This window comes from Cupressus sempervirens, chromosome 11, assembly GCF_028749045.1.
Source record: "Cupressus sempervirens isolate cs-2001-9-10 chromosome 11, ASM2874904v1, whole genome shotgun sequence".
In the NCBI taxonomy this organism is placed as follows: Eukaryota; Viridiplantae; Streptophyta; class Pinopsida; order Cupressales; family Cupressaceae; genus Cupressus; species Cupressus sempervirens.
The window spans coordinates 633,294,422-633,309,718 of NC_143128.1; the positions used below are offsets into that span (position 1 = coordinate 633,294,422).

The 15,297-nt window shown below is 33.2% G+C and overlaps 1 protein-coding gene across 1 annotated transcript; it reads left to right on the plus strand.

Annotated features, from left to right (window-relative positions):
• Nucleotides 1-365: 365 nt before the first annotated feature.
• Nucleotides 366-1,781, plus strand: LOC149531345 (F-box protein At3g44326-like). Its single transcript, XM_089809574.1, has one exon. The coding sequence runs from the start codon at nt 620-622 to the stop codon at nt 1,640-1,642; it is 1,023 nt and encodes a 340-aa protein (XP_089665700.1). The 5' UTR covers nt 366-619; the 3' UTR covers nt 1,643-1,781.
• Nucleotides 1,782-15,297: the final 13,516 nt, after the last annotated feature.

Sequence of the window (15,297 nt, forward strand, 5' to 3'; positions counted from 1 at the left end):
CTTCCATCACGCCCTTTTCTCTCGCTTTCTTCTTCACTGAGGCGGCACGTGGGTTCAGCGACGACTGGGACCCAGCCGAAGCTGGGTTGGCAGCATGGAGTTCTTTAGGACTGTCGCAGCAGGAAGAAAACGGGGTTCGCAGGTTGAAAACGCAGGTTCTCGTGCTCCCCCGTTCTGTTCATTTTCAAGACCATAAGATCAAACGAAGAATGGTTTATAAATCATTATTATATTATAATAAATGCGGTCAATTTCCATATCTAATCACATTTACTAGATGGGGGGCTTCTTCTGACGTGGCCTCTACGTGCTTTTACACTGAAAGTCCTGCCTATCTCAATCACGACTTTTGGTGCCGGCGTTACTTCCTCATTTATAAATTAAAAAATTCGGAGACCTTCATACCAAAATCAGTGGAAGAATCTGTTTTGATTACAGATAGTTTTGCAGCTAATAGCCTCAGTTCCATTTATTGCACGGCTTCATTCTCTAGCTTTTATGAACCGGGTGCCTTGTACAATTCTTTAGCGCTTTTCATTTCTCGCTCAGCTATTTCCTTGATTATAGGTAGTAAACCTCTGTATTATTGAAGCTATTTCATCACCCTGAAGTGGACGTTATGTGTTTGACCGGTGATCTTATCACAGACATCTTAGGCCGCGTGGACGGAATAACACTTGCGAAATCAGGATGTGTTTCTTCCCAATTTTGGCTTTGTGCAAGGCGAGAGAGTATTTGGGAAGACGCATGTTCGAATCGCTGGCCTTCCACAGGGGACACAGATGCCAAACAATTCATCTCTTCTCAATTGGGCGGGTTCAAAAATTTCTATGAAAGCTGCTTCCCTTTCATTGATTATGATCAGTCTGAGTCTTCTGAGACAAATTCAATGTCCAGTGGGTTGAGTAAGCCGGTTGATGCTACTAATCCCTCTGATTTTGTCTGTTTGGTGGATGTGAAGTACAAGAACAATTTCATCTTTTCTAAAGTTTTGTGGGGTATTCCCGCTACAGAGGATTTTGAAGGGTGGTTCTGCAACTGCCCATTCAGGATTGATCTCATTAACTTTGACGAGGATCACACTAACACAGATGATTTGCCCACAATTGTGCTTGGGGACATCAACAAGGGCACTGAATATTGGGGGCAGTTGGTGGAAAATATTAGGTTGAGTTGGATTGTGATAAACAGGAAAACAGGGCAAGCTGCTAATCTTTCAAGCTGGATTCCCTTGTTTGGGCGAAAGCATTGGTCCTCTGACAAGGATTCTGTCATATGTTTTGGGTCCATATTGCCTGCTGAAAACATTTTGCCTTGCAAAGCTGTAGAGGTTAAGTTTGTGATGAAGTTGAGAGTCCTAGAAAGTGATCATACCAAGTTAAAGATGACTGAGCTAAGTATGGAGGTTGAAGATATCATAGGAGCTCGTGTTAATGGGAAAAAGAGCCTGCTAATCCTAGAAAGAGCTCTGTATTGCAGGAAGAGTTTGAAGAACAGTAAGATTTTGGAATCCTGTGAAAAATACAAGAGAGAACAGAGGAGACTGAAGGAAGAGCAGACTAGGAAGGAGGATCGTCTGGATGCTTTCTTTGTTCTAACTGGGATTATTACATTCGCTTCATTTTTGGGTTTTGTTTGCTGATAACAATTTGCCGACTCTGTTCCTGCGGAGGATTGAAAATATAAAAAGTACTAAACATGTTAAAATCAAGAATGCAAATTTCACTCTGAATCCTTGTACAATTACACAACTTAATATGAATTTGAAGGCATGATCATAATTACAGTGTATATTCACTTAGAATAATTAATTAGGTCACTGTGATTGCAAATTCGCGTGTAAGGTTCTCTAATTTTCAATTCAAACGGACCCTCAATGAATTTTCATCCGTATATTTCTCATTTTTTAACATGATTAATGCCATGCTACTTAATCATTGGTGCTATTTCAGAATCCAGCGACTGCTAAATAGGATTTAATTTAATTCTTTTGAACCATTAATTTTGTTGTTAATTCACACGAATAAATAATGCACGTCAGGTGGCAAAGAAGGCTATGTGAGAGAGTTTACTTGGCATTGTCACTTTTGAGCTTAAATGTAGGAGGAAAACCTGCAAATAAAAATTTGATGATTTTTCAAATTTATTTTAGAGTTTTTTTTTCTTTGACTAAAAGAGGGGTAAAAGTTTTATTGAATACCAAAGAGAATAGGACAAAGAGGAAACAAAGAGCACTAAAGAGCTTTATCCTGGTCAACAAGTTGAGCCAGCTTATGAGATAAGTCAGGGGAAAGCATCTTATGATCAATAATGTTCCAATCCAGCACATGCTCGGAGGCCCACTTAGCCAAGCAATCAGCGACACCATTCCACTCTCGAGAGATATGCATAAAAGACATTGAATCTAGAGAATTGCATAACTGAGTGATCTATTGAATAACTAGAGACAGATGCTAATCCACGTCCACAAGGTTCTATCTATTCAATAAATTCACAACCACCTGCGAGTTAGTCTCACAAATAATTCTTCTCCAACCCCATTGACAACACTGTTCCATTGCAACCAGGATACCAAGGGCTTCCATGAGGTTATTTGTATGGTAACCCTTGTAGATAGAAAACAGAAACCGAACATCACTAGAGCTATCATGCCCAACTTCCCCAATGCCAGTGGGTCCAAGATTTCCCTGAGAAGATCATCATTGTTGATTTTAAGAACGCCAGCCTAGGGAGGAGTCCAATGCCCCTCATGATTAACACGCTAAGAGCGCTGAATCTATTTTAGAGTTATTTATAATCAAGAAATAGGTTTTATTATGGTGGGTTTTGTCTAGCTAGTTTAAGTATTCTTTTATTTAAATTGTTATGCATGGAAGAATTTGACAATCGAAAACTTGGTATATTATTCTTTTTATGATGTAATTGGAAACTTGGCATACTTCTTTTAATGATTTAATTGAATGTTCAAATCTTGATTGTTATGTGGGTAACTAAGATTTCATGAGGTAAAATAAGAGAGGAAGTTTTAAAGATAATTAATTTCTATAATTCATAAGATTAATAAATCTATTTTAGGAATTGATTGCGTATGTTTTTTTTTTTTTAGTTCATTGGGATTTATTTGATTGTGTAAGAATTTTGCATCAATATTTATTTGATTGGATAGTTTTTATAGTAGCAAATATAAGAAAGATACAACATCCAACATAAAGATGCAAAGTTTCGATATGTAGTTTTATTATTTCAAAAATAGAAAAGTCTAGTCATCAACTTTCTCTATACAATATTTGCACATTGTTGTCAAAAGTTCACTTGATCAACTTTCTAATTTAGACAAATTTTCTTAGGTTTCACAACATTCATACTTATATGTTTTCCATATACATAAGTTGAGATGTAATAACTGCCACAAGTTATAAACCATTATATGACATGCATAATTGATATATTGAAATTACGTCTTAGCCTAAATTGTTTCCATCAGTGGTCCTCTTTGATGGTGACCATATGAAATCAATTCTATTAGGACCTTCAATTAGACAAGGTTTTCACGTGCTTTCATCACATATTTGACTATTGATATTCATTTTAATCAAGAAATAGAAGAAGCTATAAGAGGCTTGTGGATTTTTCATATCCAACAAGAACTATCACTATTCAAAATTTGAATGTTTCTAATCTTATGATCCTTTCGTTCATGTAGATATAAAGATTAAGGGAGCCTTTGAGCTTAAACCCATTGTTGATTCCTACTCCCCAACCCAAAATGGGGAGAGGTTAGCACGATTAATGATATTGGCCCAAGTGTTAATTACATGACCTTGACTGAACCCTTTTATTTTAAAAAATATTGACCCAAACTCCATTTTGTCACCCCCTCCAATACCCACCTAGAACCCCTAACACATCTTTTCTTATATAAAGCTCCACTCACCAACCTCAAGAACCCCTCCTCCCTATTTGTCTAATATACTGCTCCATATTTTTGCCAATTTCAAACTGCTTAATATGAACAAATATGGTATTGTATTGTCCCTTTAGTGAAGACCATGCATTTTAATTACTTAATTCACTTAAGCTAAATTTGGGTGATTTTTATCTTTTAGTAGATTAAGTTAATTAGAGCTTACATGTTGAATCATTTATTTTGATTGTGATACTTGGTATTAGTTGATTTAGTCTTAATGATAGATCAATTATGCACAACCCATCCTAATTCTTTTTTTTGGATTCAATTGTTGAGTTTATATAATTGCACCAATGTTTTGGATCTCATTCTTTTATCCACCATCATGATACAAGAGAACTCAAAGAGAAGGAAAATAAATAAAAAGTTTTCCTCTCAGGTTTAGTCCAAGGTTTCATTCATTCTTTCATTAAGAATTCATTCATTGTATTCAATTGTTTTGTGTATCAATACATGTCTAAGGTTGTCAAGAAAATCTATCTTGCTTGATTTCCATTTATGATAAGTTTTTTTGTTTGCAATTAATTCATGGACTTGTAGGACCAAACAAGTAACTCTAACGTATGGTTCTTGCTCTTCTCCATCCACATCATCAACAACTCTAGACAAAGATTAGGAAAAATGCATTAGGTGTTTTGATGGACCGTGATGAAACAATAAATATAAGATTAGTTGTTAGGTGTACTAAGTGATAAATGAGTAATGCAACAATAACATACAAACTAACAAAAAAAGTTTACTAGGTGTTCTAAAGGACTATGACAAAACAATAAATATAAGATTAGGTGTTAATTGAATTCTCAATTTGATTCATGATGATAAACAATTGACATTTTGATACCATCCATTTCTACCTTTAAATGCACAACCTCTATCATATCTTATGCATCATGTTCTTATAATATAAAATGGAGTTGATAAGTGGGGGATGTTTTTCAGAGCAAGTCAAATTGTGATATTGTTATTAGGACTCAATTTTGTTGTTTTTGAGCCAAACTCATTGGCCCATGTTTCATGAGTAGTGGCTTACAAGAACCCAACTTTCATGAAAATGAATGGAACACTCACCACTCATTGCATTTAGGTCATGCTCACAAATGTTAACCATTAAGACTTTGACAAGGTTATCCATCCAAATACTTCTCTAACTCAAATTTACTTAAACTACAAAGTTTCATCTAAAACTAAACACACTTTATTTTTACAATAGATCAATAAATTTGACTTAAAAGCTAAACAGTTAGATCTACATAGCAACATCATAAACTGGAAGCTTTAATTAGGTTTCAAAAGAAATGTCAAATCAGTCTTTTATAGAAAACATAATTCTAGAAATTCAGTCCTAGAAAAGTAAGTTTAAACCTGTTTTTTTAATTGCAAATTTTCAGATTGACTCAGCCAAGACTAGTGCCTGTTCGCCGATATATACACTTCTCCGTCAAATTCTCCCTGGTTAAAATAAACAACGGCATAAGCAATGGAAACCGCCATTCTCTCTCTTTTTCGAGCCCATAATACCAAACGACAAATGGTTTCTAAATCATTACTATAAAAAAGAAGACTGCTCCTAATCCCATCCACTCAGATTCGGGCTACGATTGAGATGATACGCTGTCATTACCGGCTTCATGAACGAAAGTTACTTTTCAAGTATTTTATTTTCACACTTTTGAACTTAGCGTGCTTTTAGACGGAAAGTCCTGCCTGTCTCAATCACCATTTTGGTGCCGGCGTTCAATTCATGATGTCCACTTCTCTTATAAATTAAGAAATTAGAGAGCATAATTTGAAAAAAAGAGAGAGCTTTTTTTTCTAATAGAATAATGCTTTCTTCCGACTTTTTAACCTCAAAGAGGATTAGAAAATGTGAAATGAAAAATATTGTTAAAATCTTGAATGAGGTATTTGACCTAATTCCTTGTACAGATAAATAAATATAGATTTGAAAACATGAGCATATTTCCAAATTTTTATTTTCAATTTCCTCAGGCACTGTGATTGCCAGTTGGCCTGTACAGGTTCACTTCCTTCAGTTTTAATGGGATGCTACTTTATTTTGTATTTTTACAGAATCCAACGATTACCGAAAAAATATATAATTTTACAGGATAAGTCTAATTTTAAACCCCTTATTGTGTGATCATCTATGGGACATAAGAAAAATTGTATATAAGTAAGGTGGGTCAGAAGGTTCTACTACAAAGTTCGCATGGAATTGTTAGGTGTTTTATCCTCGGTCCTGTTTTTTTAGGAGATTAAATTCAGGAGTTAAAGATGTAAATAAAGTTTGGATGAATTTTTCAAAATATGGAATTATAGTTATATATAATTAATAAATTATGAATTATAGTTGTATTATAAAATTTGAGTGGTGGTTAATAGGCTTTTGGTCTATTGATGAAGTTGAGAGATTCGTAGTGAAGTTCATCAAGGACTAGCCTTAGAATAGATACCTATTAGTCCTTGACTCGTAGTTTGTAAATATGAAACAAGCAAATAAATATAACCAATAAACCAAAAAGACAAAATACAATAACTATGCGCTTATTTATAGAGAAAATACAACAATCAAGGAAGAGACAAGTGAATATGAACTTCACATTCCCAATAATCTCCCCCCCTGAAGGCTAACCGGTCAGTCGTGCACTAATATTCCCTGCATTTCAATTCAAATTTCAGAGAGCACTGAAGGTTTGAGAAGATCTCAACATTACTAGACATTGTTCCAGCACACTTTGTATTAATCTTCTCCAGACCAGATTGGAGTTATAGATATTTGTTCTCATTAAAAATTCACATGCTTCTAAATCCCCCTTCTTTGTAATCCTTAGTAGAGCATTAATATTGTATAGTTGTTGATGACAGTGGCAGTGCAGTGGCAGTGCTGCCGCCACCATGATCTCCAAGTCTCATGCTCTCCAACTCTTGAACTAGCTCTACTTCTACTTGTTGATTTAAATGAAAACCAACCATGTGCAATGCAAAGTCATTTCGTTGCATCTTTTCAGTATATATCCCCCATGTGCAAAATCTCCACCATTGTATTGCAGACCAGTTAATATCCTTTTATCTTCCTGGCTGAGTCCTGCCACAACTGCCACCCCTTTTCTTTTACCATAGTTCTGGAGACCTCTGCTCCATAGGAAAGGTGAGTGCTAGCCAAATCATCCAGCATGATGTCTGCATCATGTGGTAATTTATTGCCACCAGTTTGTGCTCCATGCAAGACTTTGTCTAATTCACCATGTATAGCAGCAGAGATTTATGAATATATTTGTGTGTGGACTGTTTGTTCAATGATGCCAAATGAAGGCAAGTGTGCAAAGGAAAATCTTTGTTACCCCCGAATTTGGGACCACAAGCAGGCTGTCCACATTTGTGGGTACCAAGTCCTGCCAAGGTTGAATGACTTTGTCTACCACAATTTGTAATTGTGTGGCAGGGAGTGTGTTGGGTAAACCATTGTCACCAACCATGTTTGGTGTGAACCATACTCCATTGCGAGAGATTAAATCTCCAACACACTACATATCACTAGTCTTCCTCTTTAGTGAATCATCTCCTTGCTCTGCCCTTTCAGCGGTTGTCCCTTCATCTTCTTCTGCAACAAATTTCACATGTATCATTTCACCATTTTGCATGGTGAACTTCTTGTTTGTTCATTTGTCTTCTTCTACTGAAAACTTGACATGCTCTTCAAAGTATTCTAATTGCAACATCCTATGAACTCTTGATGCAAAATTATCTGCATCTTTGAGGTTGGAACCATAAATAAGAGAATCCATTTTATAATATCCCAACACTGGGCCTCTTACAGATTCACCGGTCTTATCTTCTCTTGTCCGCTTCCGCAATTCTTGCATGAAAATTTTCTTATTTTGCTCATCACCATTGCCCGTGCGCTCAAGAATTGCATTAAGTTCAAATTTAAGAGCGTTGGAATCTTCTCTACTTCAGCTTCTGGCTTATCTTCCCAGCCATCCCACTAATGCACATGGCGGATTCTTCTTCTTATAGAATGCATAACCTCAACCTCTACCAAACCCAAATTCTCAAGAAATTTGTTGATGATAAAATCAATTTCATTGTCTTCCATCTTTGCTCTAGCCTCATCTTGGCTCTAAGACCGATTGTAAATATGAAGCAAACAAAGAAATAGAACTAATAAACAAAGAAAACAAAATACAATAACACAAGATTTATCGTGGTTCAACAAAACTTTCCTACATCCACACTTCAGCAGGGAGTTCTTATTAATACTTAATTGATACTTCTAGTACATGGACTATGCACCTATTTATAGAGCTATATAAAACAATCAAAGAAGAGACAAGTGAATACAAATAGTTACATGACCATTGGTCTTTACATTCCCAATATAGTTGAAGATGTTTAGCCAATAGCTTGTACTCCCATCTTGAATAACTAAACATTAATGAGTTTGTATAAAACCTCTCATTTAATTTTTATAGAGTGATGAAAATAATCTAGCATACCTATATTTTATAGATAGAATTCATGTAGAAGATGTTGAAAGCTTTCAAAATTTTAAAAACTTTAGCATTCATTATAAAAACAACATCTAAGTGAAAGGAATTTAAAGTTGTCATTGTTGATTGGATAAGAAAGAAAGCAACAATTTTTATCTTTTCTTTTATGGCATGGATAAGAATTGTGACACCATTGTATAGTCACTCATCTTGGTGTGATAATTAGTTTATTTTTACATGAAAGTTGTGAAATAATTTATTCTAGTATATATCTAAAATTATTAATTTTTTGAGTTCAAATTCAACTCTATGTTAATTGTTTGACATTCTAGTTTAGATCTATAAGTATATAACAGTTTGATGACATTGTCATGTTTACAAATTTGAACTATGAACACGTAAATTCAATTTTCTCAAATTGGATTCATGTTTTCCTCCTAGTTAGTAACCTTTATGAATCAACTAAAGTACGAAACATTTCATCATGTATACTAAAGTGACACACTTAACATTTATCCCAAATTATTCATAATCCATCTAAGATCATTGAAGAACATTCATGTGTGAGCATTATACCACATCCTAATTGCATAGCATGTTTGCATCTAAAATGAAACATGAAATACTTTTACCATTAATCCTATAAGATGAGTGTCACTCAATATTTAATTTACATTAATTTTCAATTTTTTCGTTTAAATTCCACACAACAAAATACCAACAATAAAAGATCACAATAAAGCATCCACACAAAAGAAGGAGAACTGAATATAAAAAGTAAGACAACTTCAACAACAAAACTAATGTATAATTAAAAACCATAATTTTTTTATATATACAAGTACAAGCCTTATATTCTTTTAATAGATTCATGTCACAATCAACAAAGAATCAAACACAAGCTTGTGGATTACCCTCCTATCCAAGTCCATTATTTGTATGAAAGACAACAACAATGAAATAAAAACTTATTAAAGCTTCCTAAACCGTCTTGCCAACAATAATCAATGTTTCATCTTAAAATAATCAATGCACAAAGTTCAACATCCAATTTACTACTAGAACCAAGTGATAACACATTTCCCATGACAATTAATTACAACCCAAATATTTGAACTATAATTTATACTAATTATTGTTTTTAGATATCAAACGTTGGAAATTGAGAGGTGAATACACATTGAATATTAGATTTCAACCAAGTTTTTTTAAATAAAAAATATTGAATCAATACAACAAAATAATAGAAGGGTAGTAAAAAGCTATCAAATGAAAATAACTATAATATCATTAAAAAATAGTCCATAATGAACATAGGATAAGATGAAAAAAAAAAACAAAGAACTATCATGCAAAACAAAAATATTACAAATTGTTCATGCAATATTGTCCTTTAGGAAGCCCCTACTGCTAATTTGACTTTTGTTGTTAGCTCTATGGAGTGTTCAACTAGCCCTACCTTCTAAGTGTGACATGCCACTACCCCTTCTGCTAGTGGTAATAAAAACAAGAAAGCCCAAGTTTAGTTTAACTCTAAAAGAAGTAAAAACTTGACCCCCCTATTTACCTTGGTGATTTAGTTGTTGAGCTTGGAGGTGGCCACATACACTCTCATAGGATTGGTTCCAACCCAAGGAGGAAGGAAATGACAAACACAAATTTTAATGTGGAAGAGGAGGATGCAGGTTCTAGGTCTAAGGAGAGTGAGAAAATTAAGGGAGTAGGTCAAGACAAAAGAAGAAAGTTGTTAGAAGCAAATATGTGGAAGAAGAAGAAGATATTTTAAATAGTTTAGAGAGTGGAAAGGCCAACCTTGAGGATGATATCATTGTTAGTAGCAGAGATACAACACATGTGTTAGCCAACTTTAAAATGGACACCATGGAATTCACTGGTAAGAAGGACTCCAAGAACCTCAAGGACACCTCTCCCATGACTGCTACTTCACCTGTTGGCCCTTCAATCAAAGACACTTTCACCACCTCCGCTCATAATCCTCCTTTAAAAAGGAATAAAATTTTCAATGATTTATCTATCCCTCCTTAAGTGTAGGATGAGCCCACTGAAAAGTCCAAAGAGCTTTAAATGTTATGACTGCAACCTCTTGTGGAGGACCTAAAGAGACTTAAAGAAGGAAGTGGATAATTTAAATGGTAATTTCTATGACTTGAATGAGAACTTCAACACTCTTGCTAATTTTTCTGTCAAGGTTATGCACTCTGTTGTTACAACACTACGACTTCTCTAGTAGGAGAACGAGAATGGCTCAAATGAGGGTGACAAGGGAAACTCCAAGAGATTGTACAAGTTTGGATGAGAGTGTTTCTCTCAAAACCCTTATCATCCAAATGTAAGGGGAAATGAGGCCCAAACCTCTAGTCTTTTTATGTTCCATTTTGTTAAGTTTCTTCTTATTGCCCTGCATGGCATTGACGACTTTTTAGTCTATGTTGATTATGAACTCTCTTAACTTAGTAGTAGTAGTATTTTGATAATCTCTAGTAGTAAGATGAACTATGAGACTATCTAGTTAAACTATAATTTTATGGTGAACAACTTGTTAAATTTGTTGTTTATGGTTAGTAGGGTGGGGTTTTTGATATTGAAAAAGGGAGATAGGTTGATGTATTTTTATTTGTTTATGTTGTTTATCTATTAATAGAGGTTTTGCCTCTTGTTTGCACTATTGGGTCAATCCCCCTATTTTGATTGTTTCTAATATTAAAAAAACATTATAAAATTTCTACCTTGAATTTTGAATTTTAGCATACTTTACTCAATGTTTTAATTGAAATATTTAAACCAAGAATACTCTTTCCCAATGGTTTAGTTTATCATAATTAAATTATATGATTTATTATATTGTTTTAGTTATGCACCAATGATCAAAATATTATCATTATTTCTAAATTAAAAGACCATTTTATATTATAAAAGTAATTTAGAAGTAATCTATCCATTTGTGTCACCTCTCGTAGATTTTACACTTCTTCACACTTGTTTAATATGAACCAATATGTTGTACATTGGGTAAGGAAGTTAGGCTATTAATTTTAATTTCCTACATCCACTTCCTTGCCTTTATATGCAAGGTCCTCATTGTAAATTTGCACACTCATTTTTAATATGATACTCATTCTTTTGTGTTCATTATTCACTTATGAAAGATATCATTGAATGTATAATTTGACTTTGGTTACTCCATGACATTTGAGCATGAATTGCAAGTATTTTTTCTCATTTTTTTGTGAATATAATGCTAAGCCTTGTCAACAAAACATTACCAATCCAAATAGACATCAAAAAGTTTGAAAAATAAAAGATAATATTTGATATGAGAAAATATATAAACTTTACTTTTTGAATAAAATTAAAAAAATAAAAAATATCACGTCTTTGTACCTTAAGAAAATCTTTATCATTGTTTACAAATTTTAACTAGGTTGGAGATCTATATTTTATTTGCCTTGTACCTATTTGCATGCCAAAATCAACTTCAAATGGTCATGCCCAATGTCACATTTGAACAATGTCACTGCCACATCAATATCTATCTCTATTTTGGTTGTGATTGCTAACGGTCTCTTCACAAATATTTTTCATATATTGCATTTTTCTAACCACTTAGTTACAATTTTCCTATAGGTCACAATTTCTTGACTTCTGAAGGTCGCATTTTTTGTAGCATGTAGTTCTTTTCAAATTCATATAGTCAATAGAAAATTGGTTCTCTCATCATATAGTTTTATTTTGTAAAATTCTAATATCTTAATTTACGTTTTTAAAGTACTCAATTTTTATTTCTATTAAAAACTCAATATTTTCTTTTAGATTTATTAGAAGGTTTCAAGAATTTCAAATTTCTAATAAAATTTTTAAATTTAAGATTTATCATCATGTCAACAAATGATTGAAAAATATTCGTGAGTTATAAATGAATGGTTTAAGCATTCAACATTAATATAGTTTGAAATAAGCATTCAACATTAATATAGTTTGCAATTTTGTTTAGGAAAGCATTTTTGTAATCGAAGAAAATTAGAGGATTGTTTGATGTATATTATCAATTCAACAATAGTGAACTTAATCCTAACCCTACACAATTTCTATAAATAGAAATACATCTTTAGAAACTAGGATTATATAAAGTCATAATAGGTTCAAAACATGAACCTATATATTAGCCACAAAGTTGCACAAATGGTTTAGTCACAATAATGAAACATATGGTATGACCCAATCACTCAAGTCAAATCCACCACAACACCTAACAATGTTTGGACAATGCTAGAAAATTAGTTTAAAAGACAAGATGTGATGAGAGAGAGCACCAATTGAAATTTGGATTAATAAGTCTCAATCCAAACAATTAGTTAACACAATATAATATTTATTCACCAAATTAAAAAATTTAAACTCAAACAATTCAGAATTGGAAGTAGATGAATACTTGATTTCAAGTGTGTTATCCAAGCTAGATCCTCACTATTCAATTGTTGTTTCTACCTTTCATTCAACAAAAAGTGGTTTTCGTGCACATTTTACTATGCTTTCATTTAAATTTTTTGTTGTTTCTCAAACGAGAAAAATGATCTGATTCAAAGGTACTTTGAAGATTACAATGGAATAAAAGGAAAGACAATCTACTTGGTAGATCTAAACAAATAAAAGGATCAAGATATGACACAAAATTATGGATTCTAAAATTTATCTTCCTCATGAAAAGGGAAAAATTCTAAGGAGTGGTCCACTTTTAGTTATTATAAGCAACTAGAACATGAAAAATACCAATGTTATATGAAAGAGATTGATGAGTTAGAGGGATCCTCGTGAACAAAATCAAAATCAATTATCTATACCAAGGACAAGAAGTTCTTCCTCTTCTCCATCCACATTATTTTCAACTCTAGATAAGGTAAGAAAAAGTATTACAAATGTTTAAATGGACTATGATGACACAATGATGATAAGATTAGTCACTAGATTTTGTAAAGTAAAAAATTCAATCCCCACTTTTCGATTTTACCTACACTTTTGTGGTCACTTTAAAGTGGTTTTTGTCTTAGCATATGAATAGGCTCATTTTGGTCCTAGCATGCTTTTCCCTATCAGGATGCTCACGTTCCTTTCCAACAACTTCCTTGCAACATCACTTTGGCATTAGTCACACGTCTCTCTCATTTACCATTTTTTCCCATGTGTTTTGTTTAAACACTAGTGTGTTGTGTGGGTGTCTTCATGGTCAAATGCATCCTATGAAATTGTAACCTTTAAATACCATCATGAGCATTTTGGCAACTATCACTTGTTCAAGTCAATGGAAACAACTCAAAATCTTTCAAAACAACTTATCAATCTCTTTTTCCCACCTGTTTTTACTTTAAATCCATCTTTCCATTGCATTTGATCTCTTTTAGAAATTCTCCACAATCTCTCTCTCTCTCTCTCTCTCTCTCTCTCTCTCTCTCTCACGCACACGCGCGCGCGCGCACACGCACACACACAATAATATCTATCTTTCTACAACAATCTCTCAAAGGAATGTCCATAGCTCCCTTGGGTTTCTCAAGCATGTCTATTAATATCCTTTTATCTGTCTTCTCTTTGAGCATCTCAAGAGATTTATCACATCACTTATCTATCAATAATTTATATAACGATTTATCTTTTCAATCTATCTTTTTGGCTATTGTGGAGGTAGAAACACAAAAATAAAGACTTGACTAAGCCAAGTTTCTAAAAATCCTCAAACATTTTTCTCTCTTGTGTATGTGCAAGTTTATTGAAGGCATTCAATTGCATAGAGTTTCACAAGTATCTATTCATTAATTTTCATTTATATCTATTAGCTCAAATTTGTTGCCACGTTTCTAGTTTTTTAGTTTTGCAGGTTACTTGAAGTACAATCTTGACATGACCAAAATGCATCACATAAATTTCCTTGGTTGATAGTCTCAAGTTTGAATTGAAGACTCTATGTCATTTGCCCTTTCCATTTCTATAATTAGAACATTCCCCTTCTCCATCTAGAGTTAGGCATCTTCACAAGTTTAGTTAGTTGAAGATAATGATATTAAGTTTTTACATTTCATAAATATGTTCAATATTGTTTTTTGGTTAGATTATGCAGTAGTTTTTGCATCAACAGTTTGAATCACAACCCATGATACCTGACTGGGATGAAAAATTCTAGAGGAGAAGAATGTTGAATGTATGATGTGAAACTGTCTCTTAAAGGAACATAGTTTCCTTTCTATAGTGTCATATTTACACCATTACAGGTGTATTAAGTGATGAATGATTGATAAAGCAATAACATGTTCTAATGGACTATAATAGATCGATAATAAAAATGATGAAAATATTTGTATGTCTTTACAACCTTAATTAATAAGGGTCAAGTTGGACCCCTAATTTGATCAATAATGACACACTATTTAAATCAAGTGAACTTTTCAATGGTTTGGTAGTGCTAGCTAGACAAAAAATAAAGTTTGATATGATCCACTTCTTCCTTCATCTTCACAACCTCTACCATATCTTATAGATTACATTCAATAAACATACAATGAATTCTTTAATTGGGTTTAGAGGTAGAAGCATCAAAATAGTTGGTCAGTCTCTTCTTTTATAAGAACAACCAAGGATATTCAATTGGAACCTATCCTTATACCATGATAGACTACTAGTGTCACAAGTGCACTAAATAGATTCACTTAGAATAAAAGGACTATGAATGTGTTCTTTCACCATATTTTACACTTTGACTCAAAAGTATGACTTATTTATATACTTTTCATTTTTACTTAAGTTAAAAAAAGGTAATATGATAAACTAATG

Bases quoted from the DNA above. Each gene is read 5' to 3' on its own strand.
- LOC149531345 (XM_089809574.1), top strand. From the start codon at position 620: ATGTGTTTGACCGGTGATCTTATCACAGACATCTTAGGCCGCGTGGAC.